General features: G+C 41.6%; 1 protein-coding gene across 3 annotated transcripts in view; it reads left to right on the top strand.

The window, feature by feature from the left end:
- Positions 1 to 19,823, top strand: part of ARHGAP29 (Rho GTPase activating protein 29) — an 87,871-nt gene that overhangs the window by 37,960 nt on the left and 30,088 nt on the right. For 2 of the 3 annotated variants that reach the window (XM_072128881.1, XM_072128883.1), the window contains exon 3: positions 6,705 to 6,848. In XM_072128881.1, the coding sequence (XP_071984982.1) occupies positions 6,705 to 6,848 (144 nt within the window). Of the gene's footprint in view, positions 1 to 6,704; positions 6,849 to 10,897; positions 11,127 to 19,823 lie in introns of those variants that run through there. The other variant, XM_072128882.1, reaches the window with a different exon arrangement.

The raw sequence follows: 19,823 nt of genomic DNA, 5'->3' as shown, positions 1-19,823 counted from the left end.
AAAACTGCAAATGATCATACAGGCTCAGTATGTGATCCTTGGAAATGTGTTTTGGTATACTAAGGAAAAAAAACTGATGTGTGAATAAGACTTTAAAATCAGACCTGATACCACGGCCTGCACACCTTGTACAGAAGGGGAGTCCTAGCATTATTCCACAATATGATGCAAGGATTTCTCGTCCGGTGGACGGATTTCAATATTAATTGTTACGCTTTCGGTCCTGCAGTTAGGCCAGCAGACCGGAAGTCCATTCATCATATTTTGTCAATGCCATTCTATGGGATTGGGCCGACATACGGGCCCGTTTTCACAGGCTGCATACACTCATGTGCAAGAGGCCTTACACTGGATTTTCAGCACAGAAATTCCACACCCGATATGCAATACCATACACAGATTTCAGAAAGATCTGGAGCAGAAACTGCCTCCTGCTGCAGATCCCATTGAATGATAAAAGCTTAGGAGCAGCAAAATCATGGTGTAGAACCACATCAGAAACCAGGTGATTTTAGCCGGTTCCTGATGCTTCCGGAATGACTGCGGACAGGGCCGGCGCCAGCACTGGGCATACCCGGGCAAGTGCCAGGGCTGCTGGGGGGCCCATATAAGGCTATACATAAGGGGGGGGAGAAGGGAGGCTTTATATAAAATAACCATGAGGGGTCTGTCTGGTATGATAGTCTAGGGAATATTTTAGTGAACAGGAGACTGTTTTAGTTTCTGAATTTTCAATGCTGCCATGTGAGTTCACTGCAAAGGGGCCCACTGAGGCTCTGTCGCTCAGGGGCCTACTAATACCTGGAACTGACCCGGACTGCAGTAGTACCACTGTGTAAAATTCTGCAGCCATCCGGTTTTGTCTGTAGATCGCTTCAGGGTTTGTTTCTGGCACAGGTCCTGCTTCCCATAGATCGATCTGCCCCTGATTGTGTAGAACATTAGATAACTAGACCCTGCTTCGGTTATAGAAAGTTAACTTTTATCAGAGTGAAACAAACATGATGCTTTGTGCATTGTTTCCCTGTTATCTGCTGTGGCTGGCCTCTCTACAGATGGACGGGGAATACAAGAGACATCCTGTACCAGCCAGACCGAATGTGCTGAGATCAGTGCTCCGGCGGACTACGGGCCATCTTTTCTGTTGAGCACCAGAGAACTTTTGTTTGTTGTTGGTATTTCTTTTTTAATAGATTTTTCCAGTTTGCAATCGGATCATATCTAGAATGTGGCCAAACTAGTTGCGCGTTATCTCTTTCCTTTTGGCAGCAGACGCCTCACTACCTGATCCAAGGCTTGGCTCTTGCTGAATCCTGAATTCCTCCTGTAGCGTTTGTTTGATTAATGTGGTCTTTGTGTTTGCACAGATCGCTTTAACCGTTTAACACCTTTCTGATAACTTTCCAACGAGTCTGCGTATCTCCGGAGATTGAATCTCCTTCCTAAATATTGACCTACAAAACGAAAACCGGCCCTTTACGGAAGGTAGAAAAGCTGAACGAAATGCCTAAATATTGAGTATTGTGGATTGATGACACCTTGATTTCAGCCGTACATTTTTGTTCTGTTGTTTTTTTGTTTTTTAGTCTGCCATGTTAGGTGAGGGTACACATCTGGCGCCCCAATGGGTTAACTTTTCTCGAACGCAGACAACACTGCATCCAATGTAGTGGTGGAATTGAGTCACTACAGATTAGCGCCTTTTCTTTAAATGAATTTTATTCTGCAATAACCTTATCTAACCACTACACAGAGAATGGCGCTCTTTCAGCTTTCTGTTTTAGTTACAACAGCTGGGGATGTTGAGTATTATACCCCCTATACAAAAATCATAATGTATAGATCTATCATCAATATTTTAGCCCAGAAGTGCCCCTTCAAAGGAAATCTACCATCAAAATCAAACCTGACGGATTCTAAAATATAGATACAGGCACTGTGACTGTGGTAATCTTCTTGGCCTCCCTCCTAAAATCAACTTATAAAATGAAGCTCATGAACCTGAACAGTCCTGGGGGCATTACCAGGTCCCTTCAGTGCTGCAGATTCACAGGCTGTTACAATGAGTAGAACGTATTTCGCCCAACCCGCTGCTCTCCCTCCTCCCTCTGCACTTCCTGCTGCTGCTAGATTACACAGTCAGAGGGAGGGGAGACCTGCTCTGCTCGCAGTAACAGCCTGTGAAGGGCTCTGGTAATACCCACCAGAGCCCTTCAGGCTCATTGGCATCATTTTTAAAAGTGGATTTTAGGAAGGAAGGAGGTAATGTATAACAAATATAGGAAGATTACCAAAGTCACTGTGCCAGGATATATCAGTAAGTGTCCCTGGTTTATCATCATGGATTTTGATTGAACAAGGATTTCATTGTCTGTAATAGACTGAACGTTAAAAGAAAATCTAAAGGGACCCTCCCCTCTAAAAAAGGCTTCCTAGATAGAATTTTAAAACTGAAAGCAATTTCCTGCAATTCCGTCATACGATGGGCAAAATTCTGCAGGTTTGTGTAATTATTATTATTATTGTTCAGTTTGTCTTTTTGATAAATAGCACCACCTGCGCACCATAGTCAAAGAACCAGCAAAACAAAGAAGATTAAAAAGTTGCTGACATGGAAAAAAAAAATGACAAATGACTTGGTATACACTGCAGATCTCTGTAGTGTATATTCCTGGTATCATAGTATATGATGCTGGAAAAAGATGCAAGTCAAGTCCAACCTTTAAGAATTATATTCCTCTTACATCTGCTCCAGCTTCCCATCAGCTCAGATCACCATTGGATTGATTGTGAATAATAAAATCTCGCTACTAAATGTGGTCTATGCTTGAAGATTTCCTACTTTTTGCCACGTGATCTCTCTATCAGGCTGATATATTGAAATCTGTTGATGCTTCTCTATAATGTTCCTTGACAGCCGCTTTCAACTAATACCTGAACATCTCTGGTTATCATGGGATTGATGGTGGATAGTAAAAAAAAAATTCTCCCTAGTAAGTGTTGTCTATCCTTGATGGTTTCCTACTTTTTGCAGTCTTTTTGTAATCTCCTTACTGATATTGAAACCTGAGGATGTCCCTTTGTAGTGCATATTCCTTGAGAGCCGCTCTCTAGTAATACAACCGCCCCTCAACACCTGGAACGTGAGTAGGAGTTGGATAATTCCTAGAAAGTAACCTAGGCCTGTGTTTTGTCTTGCTTCAGCCTGTTATGCTGTGCTAGTAAGGAATGTCATGTACACAAGATCAGTTTTGTCAGTGATTTCCTGTATTTTTGCATTTTTTTTTTCTAAAGATTATTTCTACGTTGCTGCAGTGAGACACAGCTCATACACTTTACACCTCGTTGTGGTTTGCTTGTGTCTGCCGCCTTCTAAAGGTTACATTTTTTTTTTTTTTTTGTAGGGATTATTTTGTTGGCCTACCCCGCTGTAATTGTGCCCAGCAGAGTGGGCCAGGTTTTTCTCTAATCGATTTGGCCTATTGTCCTTCTGCACATTTCATAAAATGTTGTTGTTTTTGTGTTTTTTTTTTTTTCTCTTTTGGGTTTTGTGTGCTGCGCACGTCTTGACACAGTTCTGGGTCACTGGTTTATTTAACCACTGACCCCCCCCATTGTGTGGTGCTCACAACCTGCCCAGAATAAAAGGGCTGCCGCTTTACCTCATGTTTTGTAATGTTGTGTGAGGGGCAGGGTATGAGGTAATTTACCTATGGGATATTTATAGTAAAAGTTCTGCATCACTTTCTTGATATGTAAAGTGAAGCCTCCTGTCTTTTACCTCATCAGCCAGAGATTCTTGTACATAAAATGGCCGCAGATAAAGGGCTATGTGATCTCTAACTGGCCATGATCAATCACACTTCCCGGACCTTGATCTTATATTTTGAATACTATAGTAAGGTCCTGGCAGGACGATGAGGTAAAAGACAGGAGGTATCACTTTACATATCAAGAACATGGTGCAGAAAATTTAACATATGTATATTGGTAAATTACTAAATTACCTAATATCCTGGCCCCCCCAGCACACAATACAAAAACATGAGGTAAAGTGAGGAAAAAAGAATCAATTTAATTGATTGATTTAAGATTTTGCTGAAAGAAGTTGAAGAAATTACCTGTAAACTACTATTCGGGAGCCCTCTATCTTATAATTGTGGGCCAAGGCATTCCTCTGTTGTTCTACCTAAAGTTGGTAACTAGGAATAGCCATTCTCCTTATCTAAAGGTTTTGTCTTTTAACATTTTGGACAGACGCCACAGATTTGACTTTGTGAGCGCATGTAGGACACACCCCTGACTTGGAACGACTGTCAACTTTATATATACATTTCTAGGAGGAATAACAGAGGAAAGGCACATTATAGATTTAGAAGATAAGGTGATTCCTAATTTTAGGCAGATGCAGTTGTTGAAAAGACCTTTCTGGAAAGGGAATGCATCCACTATAAGAATAATGCGTTGTGATAGTAGAGTGTAGCATCTGTAAGCAGTTCTGTATCTGCGGCTGCAATCTATTAGACTTCCTGGGTTGACGTGTAGTCCTTGAGATGCATGTACCACATCCATATGAACACTAACAAAATGTTATTCTTGGAATGTACGCTTTCCTGTGTGATTCTTCCGAATTGAGCAAAAATATTTTAAATAAACGTAACCATCACCCCTCCCTATTTAGCGTCTCATTTGCTGTTCTATTGTTGTTTGGGGGCAAGTTGTCACTGCCTTCTATCGGTGACCTCTACCAAAAACCGTACTACTGAGGTCATGCTGTAGGTTTAGCGCTAGAACAGAGGGACAGAAAGGTTTTATTTTAATTAACATAATGCTGCATTAAAGTGAAACACCTGGACATCCCCTTTAAATCCTATGAGGACCCTTGCTCACATCTCTTTTAATCTGGCATTATGTAATAACATCTCTCACGGCCTTTATAAACCCTCTCTGCCGTGCTCTCGGATTAGGTCCAGGCTTCTGGAGGACTGTTGCCAAACTTTCTGCAGTTCACCAGGTTTCATATATAAGGATTTTGCTGCTCCATTTTCACAGCACATGGAGTGCGCCCTGTAATGTCTTCCCCATGTGGTTTTCCCCTGTATTTCCGGATGAGATCTGTGCTACAGACATCCTGCTGCAAGCCTTGTATAGATGTCGGGCTTCATCGCCATATAGCAGTGATGTCTGTGAAGTTTGTGGTGTAAGTTATATACACGCAGAAGCTGAGAGAGAATCTAAGTTTGCTGAGTTTGTGACTTCATTTCTACTTTTTTTGTTTGTTTGTTTTCTAGTTTCTATGCTGTTAAAAGTTTATGCACTACTTCACACCTAGGACTTTTCATGGTAGTAGGATTCTGTCAGGCTAAGCTGACCCTACAGTGTCCTGTAAAATGTGAATTGTGCCATCCTGGGGTTCTCTTTACATGACATTTGACTTTGCATGAATCCGGTTTATTCACCACTCCAATACACTACTGTATGCAGATACATAGGCTGAGCATACACCCCCAAGCCAGCCAAACCTAATGGTTCATTGTGTGTATACTGGTATCTTAATTAACCATTCTGCTGTTAGTGTTATATTTAAAAGGGACCTGTTGGCAGAAATTGACCCAATAAACCACTACCGGTGCATTGCCAAGCAGCTGAACATCTTCCAGATCATGTTTCTTTTATGGTCCATCATCCAGAAAATCTACAGTGAAATGAGATGTAAATTAGTTGAATAGTTACAGTTTTTTACAGAAGTCAAGCTCTCCCTGCCTAAGAATATTCCCCTCTACTGTATTTGATGCCTCTGGATTCACATAAACGTATGCCCGTCGGGCAGGTATGGAGAGCAGAAGGGGTGATCCCTCTCCATAGAAATGCCCGGCGTACAGGCCATACACACGGGGAAAGATAGGACATGTTGTATGTGTGGCACCATATCACTTCGTGCAGCCATTACCGTCTATGGGTTATGGCCTGAAGCTTGTCAACTTGCATACGTCTCCCACACGGTCGTGTGAATGTAGCCTTACGTATGTAACAGATCTCCTGAAGACTCCATGACTTCAGTGCTGAATTATTTACCTCCATAACTTTATACCACCAATTTATATATCACTTCAGAGTGGATTTTCTGGATGATTCCACCACACTGGACCATGAGAGAAACATGAACTGGAGGGTGCACAACACACTTTTAGCGTTTTATTATGTAAATTTCAGGTGGATGGTTCCTTTTAAGGATGCCTCTAACGACAGGTAGGTTAATTAAGATACCACACACATTGTACCACCAGGTTTGGACGATTTCCATCAAATGTGTATTCCTACCTCAAATAGATTCTGGCAATTTGATTTTATTTTCAAAAGCTGTGAAAAATAAGTAGTAGTGATTCCCACTTGGTTTTGGACATCTTCAAAGTTCGTTGTTCAGCACCTGCAAAAGCAGGGAGAGAATTTGGCCATATCTTGTTCCCGTCTCCATATGATGGTCTGTGTATCTATGGTTACAGACTACAAACAAACCCTGTGTAGTCTGGCATTATTTGTTTTCTCGCTTCAAGCCAAATTACAACATACTATATATATTACATATATACTTTAGATGAATAATCTACAGCATGATTTAAAGATGAACTAATCTTAGTCAAAACTATCTCACTCTGTACATTGTAGTGACTGTTTTATGAATCATTTCTGCATTTGTCTTTCAGAGAACCCGGATAGCTTACACCATGTGGTACACGAGCGTCTGGGAGAGCTGCTGCGTGTGCTGAAAGGGGTGATAAGCAAACACCAAACTCTTAATTCTGTGGATATCCTTGGCGCTGCTGGGACAGTGATCGCTAAAGTGAAAGGTGAGTAACAGGATATCGAATAGGCAGTGCCCTGCCTTTAAGAGGATAGGTGATAATCTGGTGGACCCCTACTGTCATGAGAATGGTAACCCTCTCCCCACCCCCTGGCTCTCTTATTTCATGGAGAGGCGGGTCAATCATCCGTCCTGTTTCTCCATTCAGTACAATGAGAGCATTAGAATTGTCTAACCACAGTGCTCCGGGATTTCCTGCACCACCATTTACTGTTTTAAGAGAATGTCAGAGATGACTGAGCTCTTTGCCCAGCAGTTTTCAGCACTTCCTTGGTATTGAATAGAGAATGATATATTAATGAGAATCAGGGGCGTAATTACAGTGGTAGCAGCCATAGCAGCTGCTATGGGGCCCACAGTGTCAGGGGGCCCCATCATCCAACCTGAAAAAAGAATGGACATCATTATGTACACCATTATTTACATATACATTGTACAACATAATATGTATACAACATATATGTAATGTATATATGCTGTATCTGTGATGTTTTATATGCTGTATCTGTGATGTGTATTTACTGTCTGTCTACGCAATGTATGAGGTGTATATATGCTGCATTATGCTTGATATATGCACTGTGTATACCGTGCAACTGTAACTCACATTTGTGAGCATATAAATATGTATATTTTTAAGGGGTAAGGGGAGCTCCATTCAGAAGTCTGATATGGGACTCGCCTCTTCTAGTTTACCCCAGCACTACACAGATTATCCCTCTTCCCCTGATATTATGATACAGCCGCTTTAATACATTATATGAAATGATCAATATTGGGCCTTACTGATAATCGCAGGATAGGTAGATGATCAGTAAAACAAAATATGTATGACTGACAGAATCCCTTGCACACTCAGCCCTATAGGAACATTCACTGGGTGGATGGAAACGTAGAGTTTATTGCCAGATTTAGCCCTCTGACTACTAATGTTACCAATTGTACACATCCCCCAATCTAGATATAAGCAGTGATTTATGCCGCCCATTTACGAATGTATGACCCATATCTCATTTTTACATGGAATTTCTTCTTTCACTTCCTGAGTGTGATTCATGGCTAGGATCTCAGTCATACAAGTAGAAAATATTTCTTGGCAATGATCATCTCTCCAGGAGGTTCTGGCAAAAAAAAAAAAAAAAAAAGTGTATTGTCTAAAAGTTTCCAAAGAGGGGATGTATTTGATAAAGTTATGACATCGCTGATTGGTGTCATCGGGTGTCATCCTTGCAGCGATTGAAGATGCATTTCTGAGATTCCACTGTTATCCCGGGATACAATGCCTCGTGTTGTACTTCTTGACTTGCCGCTCTTGTAGTACAACTTGTTTGATAATAATGCGGCGGTGAAACATTGATAAGAGCCGTCGTTACCAGCCCATTCCTTCTGGTATAGAGGATACAGATAGCGTGAAGTGTTTTTTTTCTATATCGGTATAGCTACTGGGTATTACTTCTCTTCAAAGTGAAGGAGAACTTTGATCTTTACAAGTTTACCCAAGTTTTTCTTGTAGAAGATAGAAGATCTCTAACCCCATGACCTGATATCGATCAACAGTGCTAAGAATAGGTGATCAATAGAAAAAAAAATTCTTGAAAAACCCCTTAACCATTGGAAGGACCGGACAATTCCATCAGGACTAATGTGCAGATGTCAAGGAGAAGGATTGGTCATGTTTGATTTTTACCTAAGCCTTAAGATCGGCCTCCTCATTTGTCTCGTGCTAATTATCGATCTGGTGCAAATTTTTACAAACTCTCAGGCGTGGCCATCGGTCCGGTCCGGTGCCAGGCTGGATTTATTAAGGGATCACAGCACCCACTTAAGCTACTCGGTGACCTCATCGGACCGTGGAACAACTAAGAAAGTGATCTCTGTGGTCAAGGGAAATTATGTTTCTTGGTCAGAGAAGGCCATTTATTGGCCAAAACTGGAAGTTCTGGAGGGAGCCGGAGCAGAGGAAGTACACATTCCAGAATTCCCGATGAACCCCTGTGAAGTGTCGATTTAAAATCTATGTTCCCACATAGTTTGTTTGAGAACTATCTCATGCTCGTCAAGGGGGGGTGATGACCTTTGACCTTTGATAACCTGTAGATGCTGTATGTAAATAAAAGGTTACCACCCCTTTGGATGTTTTGAACTAATTCACATATAACTTTAAGGGGCCATATATTTGGTCTGTTGAAATTCAAAATTGATCAGGGGTCACCACGGTTATGACATGGGTGTCATTTAGCATTTTATGGTTGTGATGAGGCCCTTTTCAAACTACACAACCCACCAGAAGGGACATCTGGCAGTGGGAGAGATTTACTTGCCCGTCGCTGCGCGATCCCCGAGGTGCGTTCGCGGACTCCAATGCACAGCTGCCGCTATTCATTAAGATTGTGCACCGCCGGAGTTCGCCGCCTTTTCCCCAGTGCTTGATCTTGCGACACAACTGTCCGAAACTGTTGGATCGTCCGACGGCCCCATATACCGCGCAGCCCTGTCCGGCTTTTTGTTGCATGTAAGCCAGCGCCAATATGCCAAAATCCGATCGTGTGTGACACAATCCCCTGCACGATCCCTGAAAAGTCGGGTAACCCGACGTAAATGCAGCCACGGGACCCTTAGTAAATAAGCCCCAGTGACTTGTTCCTCTCTCCCTCTTGAACACGTGAGGCAAGCCTATAACACTTGTTATAACTGCATGAAGTTTTAACCCGTCCTGGACCACTATACAGGAAGTCCCCGGGTTACATACAAGATAGGGTCTGGAGGTTTGTTCTTAAGTTGAATTTGTATGTAAGTCGAAACTGTATATTTTAATGGAAGTTCTAGACAATTTTTTTTTTTTTTTTGCCCCAGTGACAATTGGAGTTTCAAAATTTTTGGTGTAATTGGACCAAGAATTATCAATAAAGCTTCATTACAGACATCTTACAGCTGATCATTGCAGTCTGGGACTATAGTAAAGCATCCAGAGAGCTTCACCAGAGGTCACAGTGGGCAGAGGGGTCCGTCTGTAACTATGGGTTGTCTGTAAGTCGGGTGTCCTTAAGTAGGGGACCGCCTGTATAAGCTTATTACCTCTTGTGTTACCCTATTCTTCCTCATAGACTGTAAGCTCTTTTGTTCCACATGAAAGTATGTGCTCTGTCATGTAGTATTTTATTTGTACATGTGATTTATAAAGCGCTATGGAATATGATGGGGCTGTATAAATGAAGATTATTATTTATGGCCACCTAAGAAAGGCTTGTGATCGCTCCTCCTGCTGTCGTGTGACGTGTGTAATTCATGTGCGTCTCCAGCACTTCAGCATTGGGATACTACAGGTAGGTAGTAGATGGTTGCAGGTATGTTTCATATTTGCTCCCGCTGCAGTGTAGACCTCCCTCTGTGGATTTTATACATTGTACTTTGTTTTCTACTTGGTAAAATTGGCTTCAGCTTCAGAGAGCAGTCTGTGTGCAAGAGGCCAAACAAACACGGATTCCACCCTCCGCCATACACCTTCCATACCTGAGCCCTGGAGCATGTCCTCCTTTGTTGCTAGAAGAACGACGTCTACACCAAAACAAACCCACTACTATTAGTTGGAAATGACAGATACACGGAGCGCAGCAAAAGCTTTTCTTATTGTGCGCTGGGGCCCCAGTCATTGTTGTGGGGCGACCATTGTGTGCAGCCAGGATGTCCTGGGGAAAAGTGTGTGCGTGTTGTAAAGTGTTGGGCATAGCCGCTGTCCAGGCAGGCAGGGAAGGCAGCGCCGGGCAGCCCTACAGCCACTAATACTGGATCTTCTAATGGAAGGATAGTGTCCTGGAATTGGGCTGGACCACATAGATTTTTTTTTTTTTTTTTTACTTTGGATGCTTCCATTAGCTTCTCATTCCTACTGCAAATGTTTTCCCCAGCACTCAACAGTTCAAAGGCCTAACACAGCCGTGACGACACAGCCTTCCTGACACAGGAAAAGTATTCACTGCAGATAAATTCTTACAGTCTAACAATCTCTATTCTCTTCAGCTTTCTCCAGGGAGGCTGCGGACATGACCACACCATTACAATTCCTTGGATTTAACAGATTTTTTTAAAAACCAAAAAAAAACCTTCTTTTCCTAGTTTTCGATCTTCTTTTTTGGATTACTCCTGGACTATTGACGTGTGTTGTTTTTTATATCGAACTAAGGTTTTTTTTGTGTGTTTTTGGCTAAACTGCGAACACATTAAGGTGTGTCCTACAATGGGAAAGGCTGGAGAAGAGGATTTCTAGGTAAGACATCTTTTAGTTTGTTGGGTCGTAAGTTTCCATCTTTCTAGTCTCGTTATTTTGTTCATAAGGTTTGTGCTTTAGGTTGGGTGTACTGCCTGGCTAAAGAGAAACTTGTGGAAAGTGTGTCGGCGTATAGATCCTTTAACCTGCAATGTTTTCCAGGCTTGGATCGTGCAGGCAAAATGCAATCCACATTCTTCGCTTGTGACTACATCCTTTTTCACAAAAGGCTCCGTGGGAACACGGGAGGACATTCCTTTTTTTTTTAATCTGAATGGACAGCTCTATTGCAGCGCCGTGTATAAACTAGAAAATAATGGCTTCGTGGGCCATGTCTGGAATTAAATGGCTGGCGTTGAGGCTCTGTCTTTGTGCAATCGTGTGTTAAATCTTTGTATGTTTGTGTTTTTGAAGATGAGAAATTATATGCCAAACACACCCTGTCCAGTGGCACGCCTCCGACTCTGGGGCACGTTATAAGGAAAACATGTATTCATTATAATGGAGTCCAATCTAGTCTAGTTGGAAAAACACATCTTTGGGATGAATTCTGAATTTAGATGAATGTGTATATATATATATATATATATATATATATATATATATATATATATATATATATATATATATATATATATATATATATATATATCATTGGCCTACTTAGGCTTTGTACTGTTGACCTTTTTGACTTGAGGGTTGGCAGCCGAAGAAATGAGAAGTATTGCATATGTCTGTACACCACTGACTACTACTATTCCAAGACTATTTTAAAATTTTCAAAAATCTTGCTCATGTACTAGCCATCCATGGAATGATCCGTGAGACAATTGCCTTCACTGAACTCTCCTTGTACCACCCATGATGATGATGACCTATAGTGGAGATATATTTGCCAATGATGTGGAATTTCTTTTTGTTACATTGTCAAGCTATTTAGATTATTAGTATACTGGTGGTCCGTGACTTAAGGACACCCGACTGGGCAGATGGACCTCTCTGTCCATGGTGATCTCTGGTGAAGCTCTCTGGATGCTTTCCTCTAGTCCCAGGCTGCAATGATCAGTTGTAAAGTGTCTGTAATGAATCTTTATGGATAATCCAATAGTCACTGGGAAATTTGTCTGTAGCTACAATTCTCAAATATACCAGTTATGACTTAAAAATTCAACTTAAGAACAAACCTAAAGAACCTATTTCCCCCATCCATATTGTATGGACCGAGTGGTTGATCCTTTTCTCGGACACCCCTGACAGCGATTTGCTCCCCAAGGAACAAGGTATTGACGGTCATAAACCTCAACATGACCTAAGCTTCTTCTCCTGACCTCATTTGTCATGGGGGAGCCATAACCACCAATACATAAAAGATGGCTGGTCCTGCCCAATTATTTTGTCTGGGGGGAGTAACAAAAAAAAAACTTGTGCAACTTTCTGCTTTGTAACAAAACAGTCCCAGGGACTTATAGTTAAAGAAAATCGAGCAGGATAAACCAGGGACACTTACTCATAGATACAGGCACCACAACTGTGTTCATCTTTTTAAATGTGTTTATCCATGGCCTTCTTCCTTCTAAAATCAACTTTAAAAATTATGAGCCACAAGGGCTCTCTAGGGTATTTTCAGAGCCCCTATGTGCTGCAGCTTCACAGGCTTTAACACTGTCTATGAGCTCTTCCCCCTCCCACTGTGTGTTGATACTTGCTCTGCTGCAGTGAGATTATATCAGGAAGAGGAAGGGGCAGACAGTGTAACAACCTGTGCCCTTTTGCATGTAGGGGCTCTGGTAGCACCCTAGGGAGCCCTTCAGACTCAGTAGCAGAATTATAAATGTTTATTTTTTAGGAGGAAGAAGGCCTCGGATAACAAATAGCACAGTCATAGTGCCTGGATCTATGAGTGGGTGGTTTATCCATGCATGGTTTTGTTTCTAGATTTCCCTTTAAATTCATGTAACCAGTAATCGGTATATAGTGAGTTAGGATTTTTTATTTTTATTTTACTTTTATCCTAGTTTGCAGTGTACTGTACAGTGTCATGTACACTTAGTCAAAATCCACAAGGCAACATTATTCTATGGCCCATGTAAATGGACTTTTCTTAAACACTTGTCTTGTGCTATACTTACGGAAGTGGTAATTGGTATTTGGTATTTGCCCGGATATGCCCCAGTTGTGTACGATCAGGCCTTTCACAATGTGAAGAGACTCTGTAACATACACACAACCCGTTTTATATTTTAGACTGGAAACTTTTAGTTTTCTTTTCGTACTTCCCTAGCAAGCCTTCGTTCCTCTTTTTGCTGCGTCTTCACAAATATTTTCTGATCGGAAGTGTCCTGAAAGAAGTGACTATTGTATGATTGCAGAGCAGAGCTCGTCTGCAGCGACTCCATTTCCGCCTGGAAGCCGCATTATTGGAGACGTTTGCGCGGGGCTGGGGGCTTCGTGGGAATGAATGGGAAGCTGTTTTAGCACTGTACTGTTTTCTTTACGGTTATATGCAGAAGTGAAAAAGAATGGAGCTTAAGGATTACTGACTTTTTTTTTTCCTTTTTTTTCTCAGCAGCTATTCTATGCCGCTACTAAATTAGAGTTGAATAACTCTTAAGCCCATTTAACCATTTCAATTCTGGATTGTCAGACAGTTCATGAATGACGGGGTTAGCCACACAGCTTGATCTACTATTTCACCTCGTACGATCCGACAGATTCTGTTTAGATCAATGGTGATTTTATGGGACAAATAACAGATTCCGGCCTCGTTTTGTATCCATACTGAAGTGGGCAGTGCTGATGTAAGGACAGGGCATGTTAGTTTTCATAGGAGACGGGTTACAAGTCGACAGTATTCCGGCTTTGGCAGAATCTGAATCTGAACACCTGTGATCAGTGTTTAATTCTTTTAATGGGTCTGCTCACCCATAACACGCGCGTGCTATCCTTTTACATGCCGCAACCAAGGCCGCCAGCAGACTTGTAGTTGCCGGCGGCACATGCAGGCCACCATTATGGTTTGGATCGTCTTTTCCCGTGGCATCATGGGCAGTAACGAGAGTTCTGCCAAAGTCATCTGCGATCTGTGCCAGCTCCGAACACTGGTGGTACCACTAGAAAGGTCGGTTTATTTCAACCCTCACTTCTGATTAAAGTCCAGGTCTGTGTTCTGCGGACCCGAACTCAAAATGTACGGTAGTATCAGTATCTGGTCCACTTATAAATAGTTTGCACCAGTTATATCCTGCTATAGATGACTCCCCTTTTCGCATTGAGAACACATGCATACTTGGAAAATGCCCATAGAAACATGTTTAAAAAAAGAAATTATAAAAGTATCAAAAAAAAAAAACCTGCCAAACTGATAAACTCCTCCCGATCTCTGTCTCCTTATGCCGGAAATGCCACCATGGTCTTCCATTTGAGTCATTGGCTGACTGAGTGACAATTTCTTCATGTTCAGGTCTGCAATCGAGAAATGGAGAGTGTTAAATACCAGCCAGGTATTGGATAAATAAATACAAGCGGTCCCCTACTTAAGGACACCCGACTTACAGATGACCCATAGATAAAGACGGACCCCTGTGACCCCTGGTGAAGCTCTCTGGATGCTTTCCTTTAGTTCCAGGCTGCAATGATACTGGGATTTCGTTTTCGTTTTTCCATAACGAAATCTTTTTGTGAACACTTACTGTCAACATCTTTCAGACCCAGGAGCCCAGTGTATGCCAAGAGATGACCTTTATGATTTGGTATATAACATAGCTTATGTATGGGGATAGTGTTGTGTACTACGCGTTTCTCCGCAGAATACAATAAAAACAAATGTATACAGCAAAACGACTCTTAGGTTGAAGCTGATTAGATTTGAGTAATATTAGAAAATGGTTTTCTGAGTTTTAATCAGTGTTTTAATGGTGTTTAGCAAAATGGAATAAAATCTGTTGAAATGTGATGATAAAAAAAAGCATAAACTTCATATACTGCAAATCTATTATAGCTACTAATTGGATCTGTGCATTTACTTATTGCCGGTCTATGTAACATATTAAGAATGTGAAGTCTGGTGGTGGACAGATGAGACCACTGGTACGGCTCTCGTTTTCCTCCATCCCCCTCCTGTCTTCCTCCTGTTGTTTTCTCATTTGGCTCAGCTACGTGTCGGTGTCTGGACCCACCCATCTTATTCATTCTGGCTTTACTCTCTGTGAAAATGTATTAGACTTATACATAATTCATCAAACCGTTTTCATGTTTGTGCCCCCTCTTTTAGAAGAGACTGAAAGGACGCAAAATGTTTGCATTAGCGACGACTACTTCTTTTATTGATATGTTTTTAATTGCTGTCTTTGCATCTATTAGACTGGAAGTCATTGCATAACTTTCAGTCACTTGTTTGTAGGCACATACATAATATAATGTGTGTGTAACCAGGCAGCCCCCGTGTAAGTTTAGAATAAAATGTTGGACTTGTGTATTTTCTAATAAACTGTATATAGTATATACTTTATATGGTTCTGTCTCAACATGCTGGTGTTGGCATCTTCACAAAAAGGATGAAATGAAGGATGACAAATCTTCAGAGGTGATCACAGTATCCATAGACCATAAACGTCTGGTCCATTTTGAACAGAAACCGGCTTGACCCGCAGCTTTTCCACCATCTTACAAATGCTTAGCTCAGCCGACAGGCATTTGTTCAAATTGGGTTAACGAATAAGTCTCTACAAGGCAACTAGAAGCACATTTTTTTTTTTGTTTTTACCTTGTAGACCAAAAAAAATTAGGCATGGTAGAATCCAACTTTCGGGCAATGACGTACTCAGTATATCCCTAGATGGATCATGTAAAATTCATCCAATATGTATGACAAGCACAAAGAGGGTGTCCCATGACATACTAAACCCTAATCCAAAGCAAAGGTGTAAATCCTGATCCTGACACTCAACAAGTGGTGGGATGGGGCGATTCATGCTGCCTCTGGGTTCACCCTGTAATTTGGCGACCGGTGCTCCATTCTCTTCTGTGAGGTTACTGTGACGATGATATCACGGGATCCCCTTAAAGTGAATGGAAGTTGAGGGAACTTCTGGTTCTCCTGTGGAATGGGGGATGCTCTTGATGGGGTATAAGTATTTTGTCAGACAACCCCTTTAGCATGTGAACCCCGGCTTGAGCCTGTTTTTAATGAGTCTCAAATGAACCTTCACTGTATCTGGAATTTCTCAAGTGAGGATATCCAGAGGTAGCCTATGGAGACTCCATGTAGATCTAACCCTGGTAGTGATGCAATACAAGAAAGGTGTTTTTGTGGGGGGTTTTTTTGCCCTTGGTTGCCCATATATCGGGTATTTAAAATAGTAATTTTCATAATGTCTCTTTATGGTAATGTAAAAAAAAAATTCTCTCTCATTGGATCTAGGATATCGTGCCATTTAAGACCAGTTTGGCAACTTGTACAGTGTCAATCGTTCACAAACATCTTCAAAGGCCACAGACTAGTTATGTTTTACAAACTTAAAAAAAAGTGCTTGAAAAACATCCCTTTCTTTTGCTGCCACTCCCGCCATCCTTTAAGAGTATATTTAGGTGCATCTGTCTTGTTTGCTGGTGAGCACCACCCTGGTTAATGCAGCCCATGAATACAATGGTCTTGCTAAAACAGATGCAAGGACAGGAAAGGGAGGCCGGCTTTGTTTTCATGTCACAAGGATTTGTGTAATGTAGGAGGGTGGAATTCATGTCTCTAAGAATGTAACAAGTTCTTTTCGCTTCCCTGCTCGGTGGTTGTTTCTTCTCGTTTAACTTTGTATTTCTTTTGCAATTCTCGAGTGTTCTAGCAAGCACAAAGTCAACATTCAGATGACCTTGTTGGCACAGCACAATGTTGGGTTCAAATGTTTTTGGATATTTTTTGGAGGTCAGTTGTACATTTAATGCTTTGAGGGTGGAAGTGGTTCTACTCATTTTGACAAATGGTGGCCCAGTGACCATCGTTAACAGTAAATGGCAGAAAAGTATCTGCATGCAAGAATATCGGTATGATGACCATCTGTTATCTGAGCAGAAATCTTTAACCTTAAGTCGTCCATACACATTAGACCTAGTATAATGAATTGGCGAACAATCTGACTAAGCATGCCCGAGTTGGGCTCCCTGCACACCAATGTAGTTTTGGGACACGCGCCATGGCTATCACCACTCCCCATGTATTTCTGTCTGCTCTCACACATAGCCATGGTTTTCCTGGCCTCATGTGTTAGTCGACTGCCTAAGACTTAAATTATAGACCAGGTCTTGGTCCTGCCCAAGGTTTGTGGCCTGAGGACGCACTTGTTTGTTAACTGTCTACAGTGGTTAAAGGGAACGTGTCATAAAAAATTGACCGAATATACAACTACCAGTATGTTGTCAGGCAGATTACCACCTTCCACATCATGTTTGAATTGTGATGTAATTTGGTTGCATAAAGTCACGGAAAGTTTAGCACTGAAGTCAAGCTCTCCCCGCCTCAGAATGCCCCCTCTGCTGTGATTGACATCGTTCAACAGACATATAGAGAAACATTTATGATGTCTGTTAACAAGACCATCAATAACCGCTATGGGGGCAAGTTTCGAGAGAGCTTGACTTGTACAACAACTTTACCTTTACTTACAAAATTTATTTTCTGGGTGATGCCCCCACACTGTTCCTTGAAAGATAACTGATGTGTAAGTTGCTAAGCTGCTTGACAATATTCTGGTTGTGGATTATAGGTAAATTTATGCTGACCGCTTCTCCAAAAAATGTTACCAACTTTTATCTTCGTATGATGGTTCTAACTTGGATTGTTTTAGATCCTTACCCATCTGAACTTAGTTTCAGTAACCGTCAATAAAGAGGTTGTCCGACTATTTCAAATACTTTGCTGGTGGGCTTTACTTACCTCCTCCTGTTTACAGGGAAACGGCACCAGAGGAGGTAAATAAAGGCGTTTGTTTTTATCTGCCCTACCCAGCCCACCAGCAAAGTTTTTGAAATGATCGGACAACCCCTTTAATTAATACAGAAAGAGCCGGATGTTAAAATCTGTTTTAAGGAACCATGCAAATTGTGGTCACCCTTATTGACTTGTCAGAATATGATTTACAAAAATTGGAAACCATGAAGATCCTTTATGTCCTTATTTAATATAACAAGAATAACTTTGTGTGTATGTTAAATATTTAACTTACTTTTGCAGAGTTGTATTCCAGCACCCCAACAAATTCTTTAACAGGATAGGTGGTAATTAGACAAGCTACGCTACTTCACCTCTTCTGCTGTAGGTCTGGATGGGTGGAGATGTCCATCACTTTCATTTCGGTTTCTTGAGGACACTTTCAATGACCTGTGGTCTCTGACACAATAGCCAATCCGCTGCCACTTTAAAGAGGAATCTTAAGAGAATATGGTGGGAAGGGTAACAACCCATTGTAACACGGCATGAGTCACTTTTACAGGATTAAAAGCCACACTGAAAGAGTGTCCTTCAAGTCATACAAAGGCTTTATTTTTCTTCTCTAACTTGATTAACAGGCTATTAACTCGCGTTGCCAAGGGAATGTATCATATTGCTGGGCACTACTGACAGAGGAGCAATTACATTTAATTTTACTCTTAAGAGTACATTTGATGTATGGGTATATTGTTTGCATGCACCTCGCGCCAACTCTTCAAAAACCTCTGAACTGAGCCGAGAGGATTGAGAGGCTCTTTTCCTTTATGCAGATGTGCCATTACCTTTGGCTGATCATAGGTTGAGTTCTTGCAGCTTTTGGAGTATATTTTCTAGTCTTGCAATTACTGAAGTTTTACCTAATGGCTTTGAGGATCTTGCACAATAAGTTTAGGGAAGTTATATTTTACTTGCAAAACCTGATTTTGTTAAAAAAAAAAAAATGGTTGGATGTTTTATTAAAATTCCCACCATTCCCTTTTTTTTTTTTTGCTTTTGTTCCTCATTAGCCACTGAACTTGTTTGCTTTGTGGTCTGCTGCGAGTTCATTTACTGCTTGTTAAAGGAGGTCTTGGCTAAATAAAGCAATCTGCAAGCATCTACAGCTCTTCTAAGGTCAATACACATTAGTTAGGAGTTGGCTGGTGCTTGGACAACTGTTGAACAAATGGTTGTGTCATTTGTATGGAAACCTTCAGAAGCTCGCTCCTACAGCCTGTATCAGGGGAGATAAGAATTGGGCACTTGGATTTTAACTTTCTGACTTCTTTGTGGAATGAGTAATCTGGCAGCAGCTTAAAGGGGTTTTCCCACTGAAGTTAGGCCCTATCCGCGGGATAGGGCGGCGCCCAGCAATTTCCGTCAGCTCCATATAAATTAATGGAGCAGAACGGTCACGCACGGCCGCCTGCTCCATTAGACTGAGGAGCAGCGAGGGGTCCGTCGGACCACTCGTGATCTGTGGGGGTCTCAGCACTGAGGGCCCAACTTGAGTTGGTGGGAAAACCCCTTTAAGGAGTGTACATACTTGGGATCAACCAGTTGGATGCTCCTCCAAAAGATATCTCTTCATTTTTTCCTGCCTTTCCGATGTAGGAAAAATGCATGGCCTTTGCCTTTGAAGGTGTGCAGAGTTTATCTTCACAAGAATGAATTCCTTCATGACTTGTGTCCAAGGCCTTTCTTCCAGCCAAACTGGTGCCCTATACTGTACTGGTGAG

This window comes from Engystomops pustulosus, chromosome 10 (genome assembly GCF_040894005.1).
Source record: "Engystomops pustulosus chromosome 10, aEngPut4.maternal, whole genome shotgun sequence".
Taxonomy (NCBI): domain Eukaryota; kingdom Metazoa; phylum Chordata; class Amphibia; order Anura; family Leptodactylidae; genus Engystomops; species Engystomops pustulosus.
Note: the sequence above shows the minus strand (reverse complement) of the source record. Positions and strands in the feature narration are given on the sequence as shown.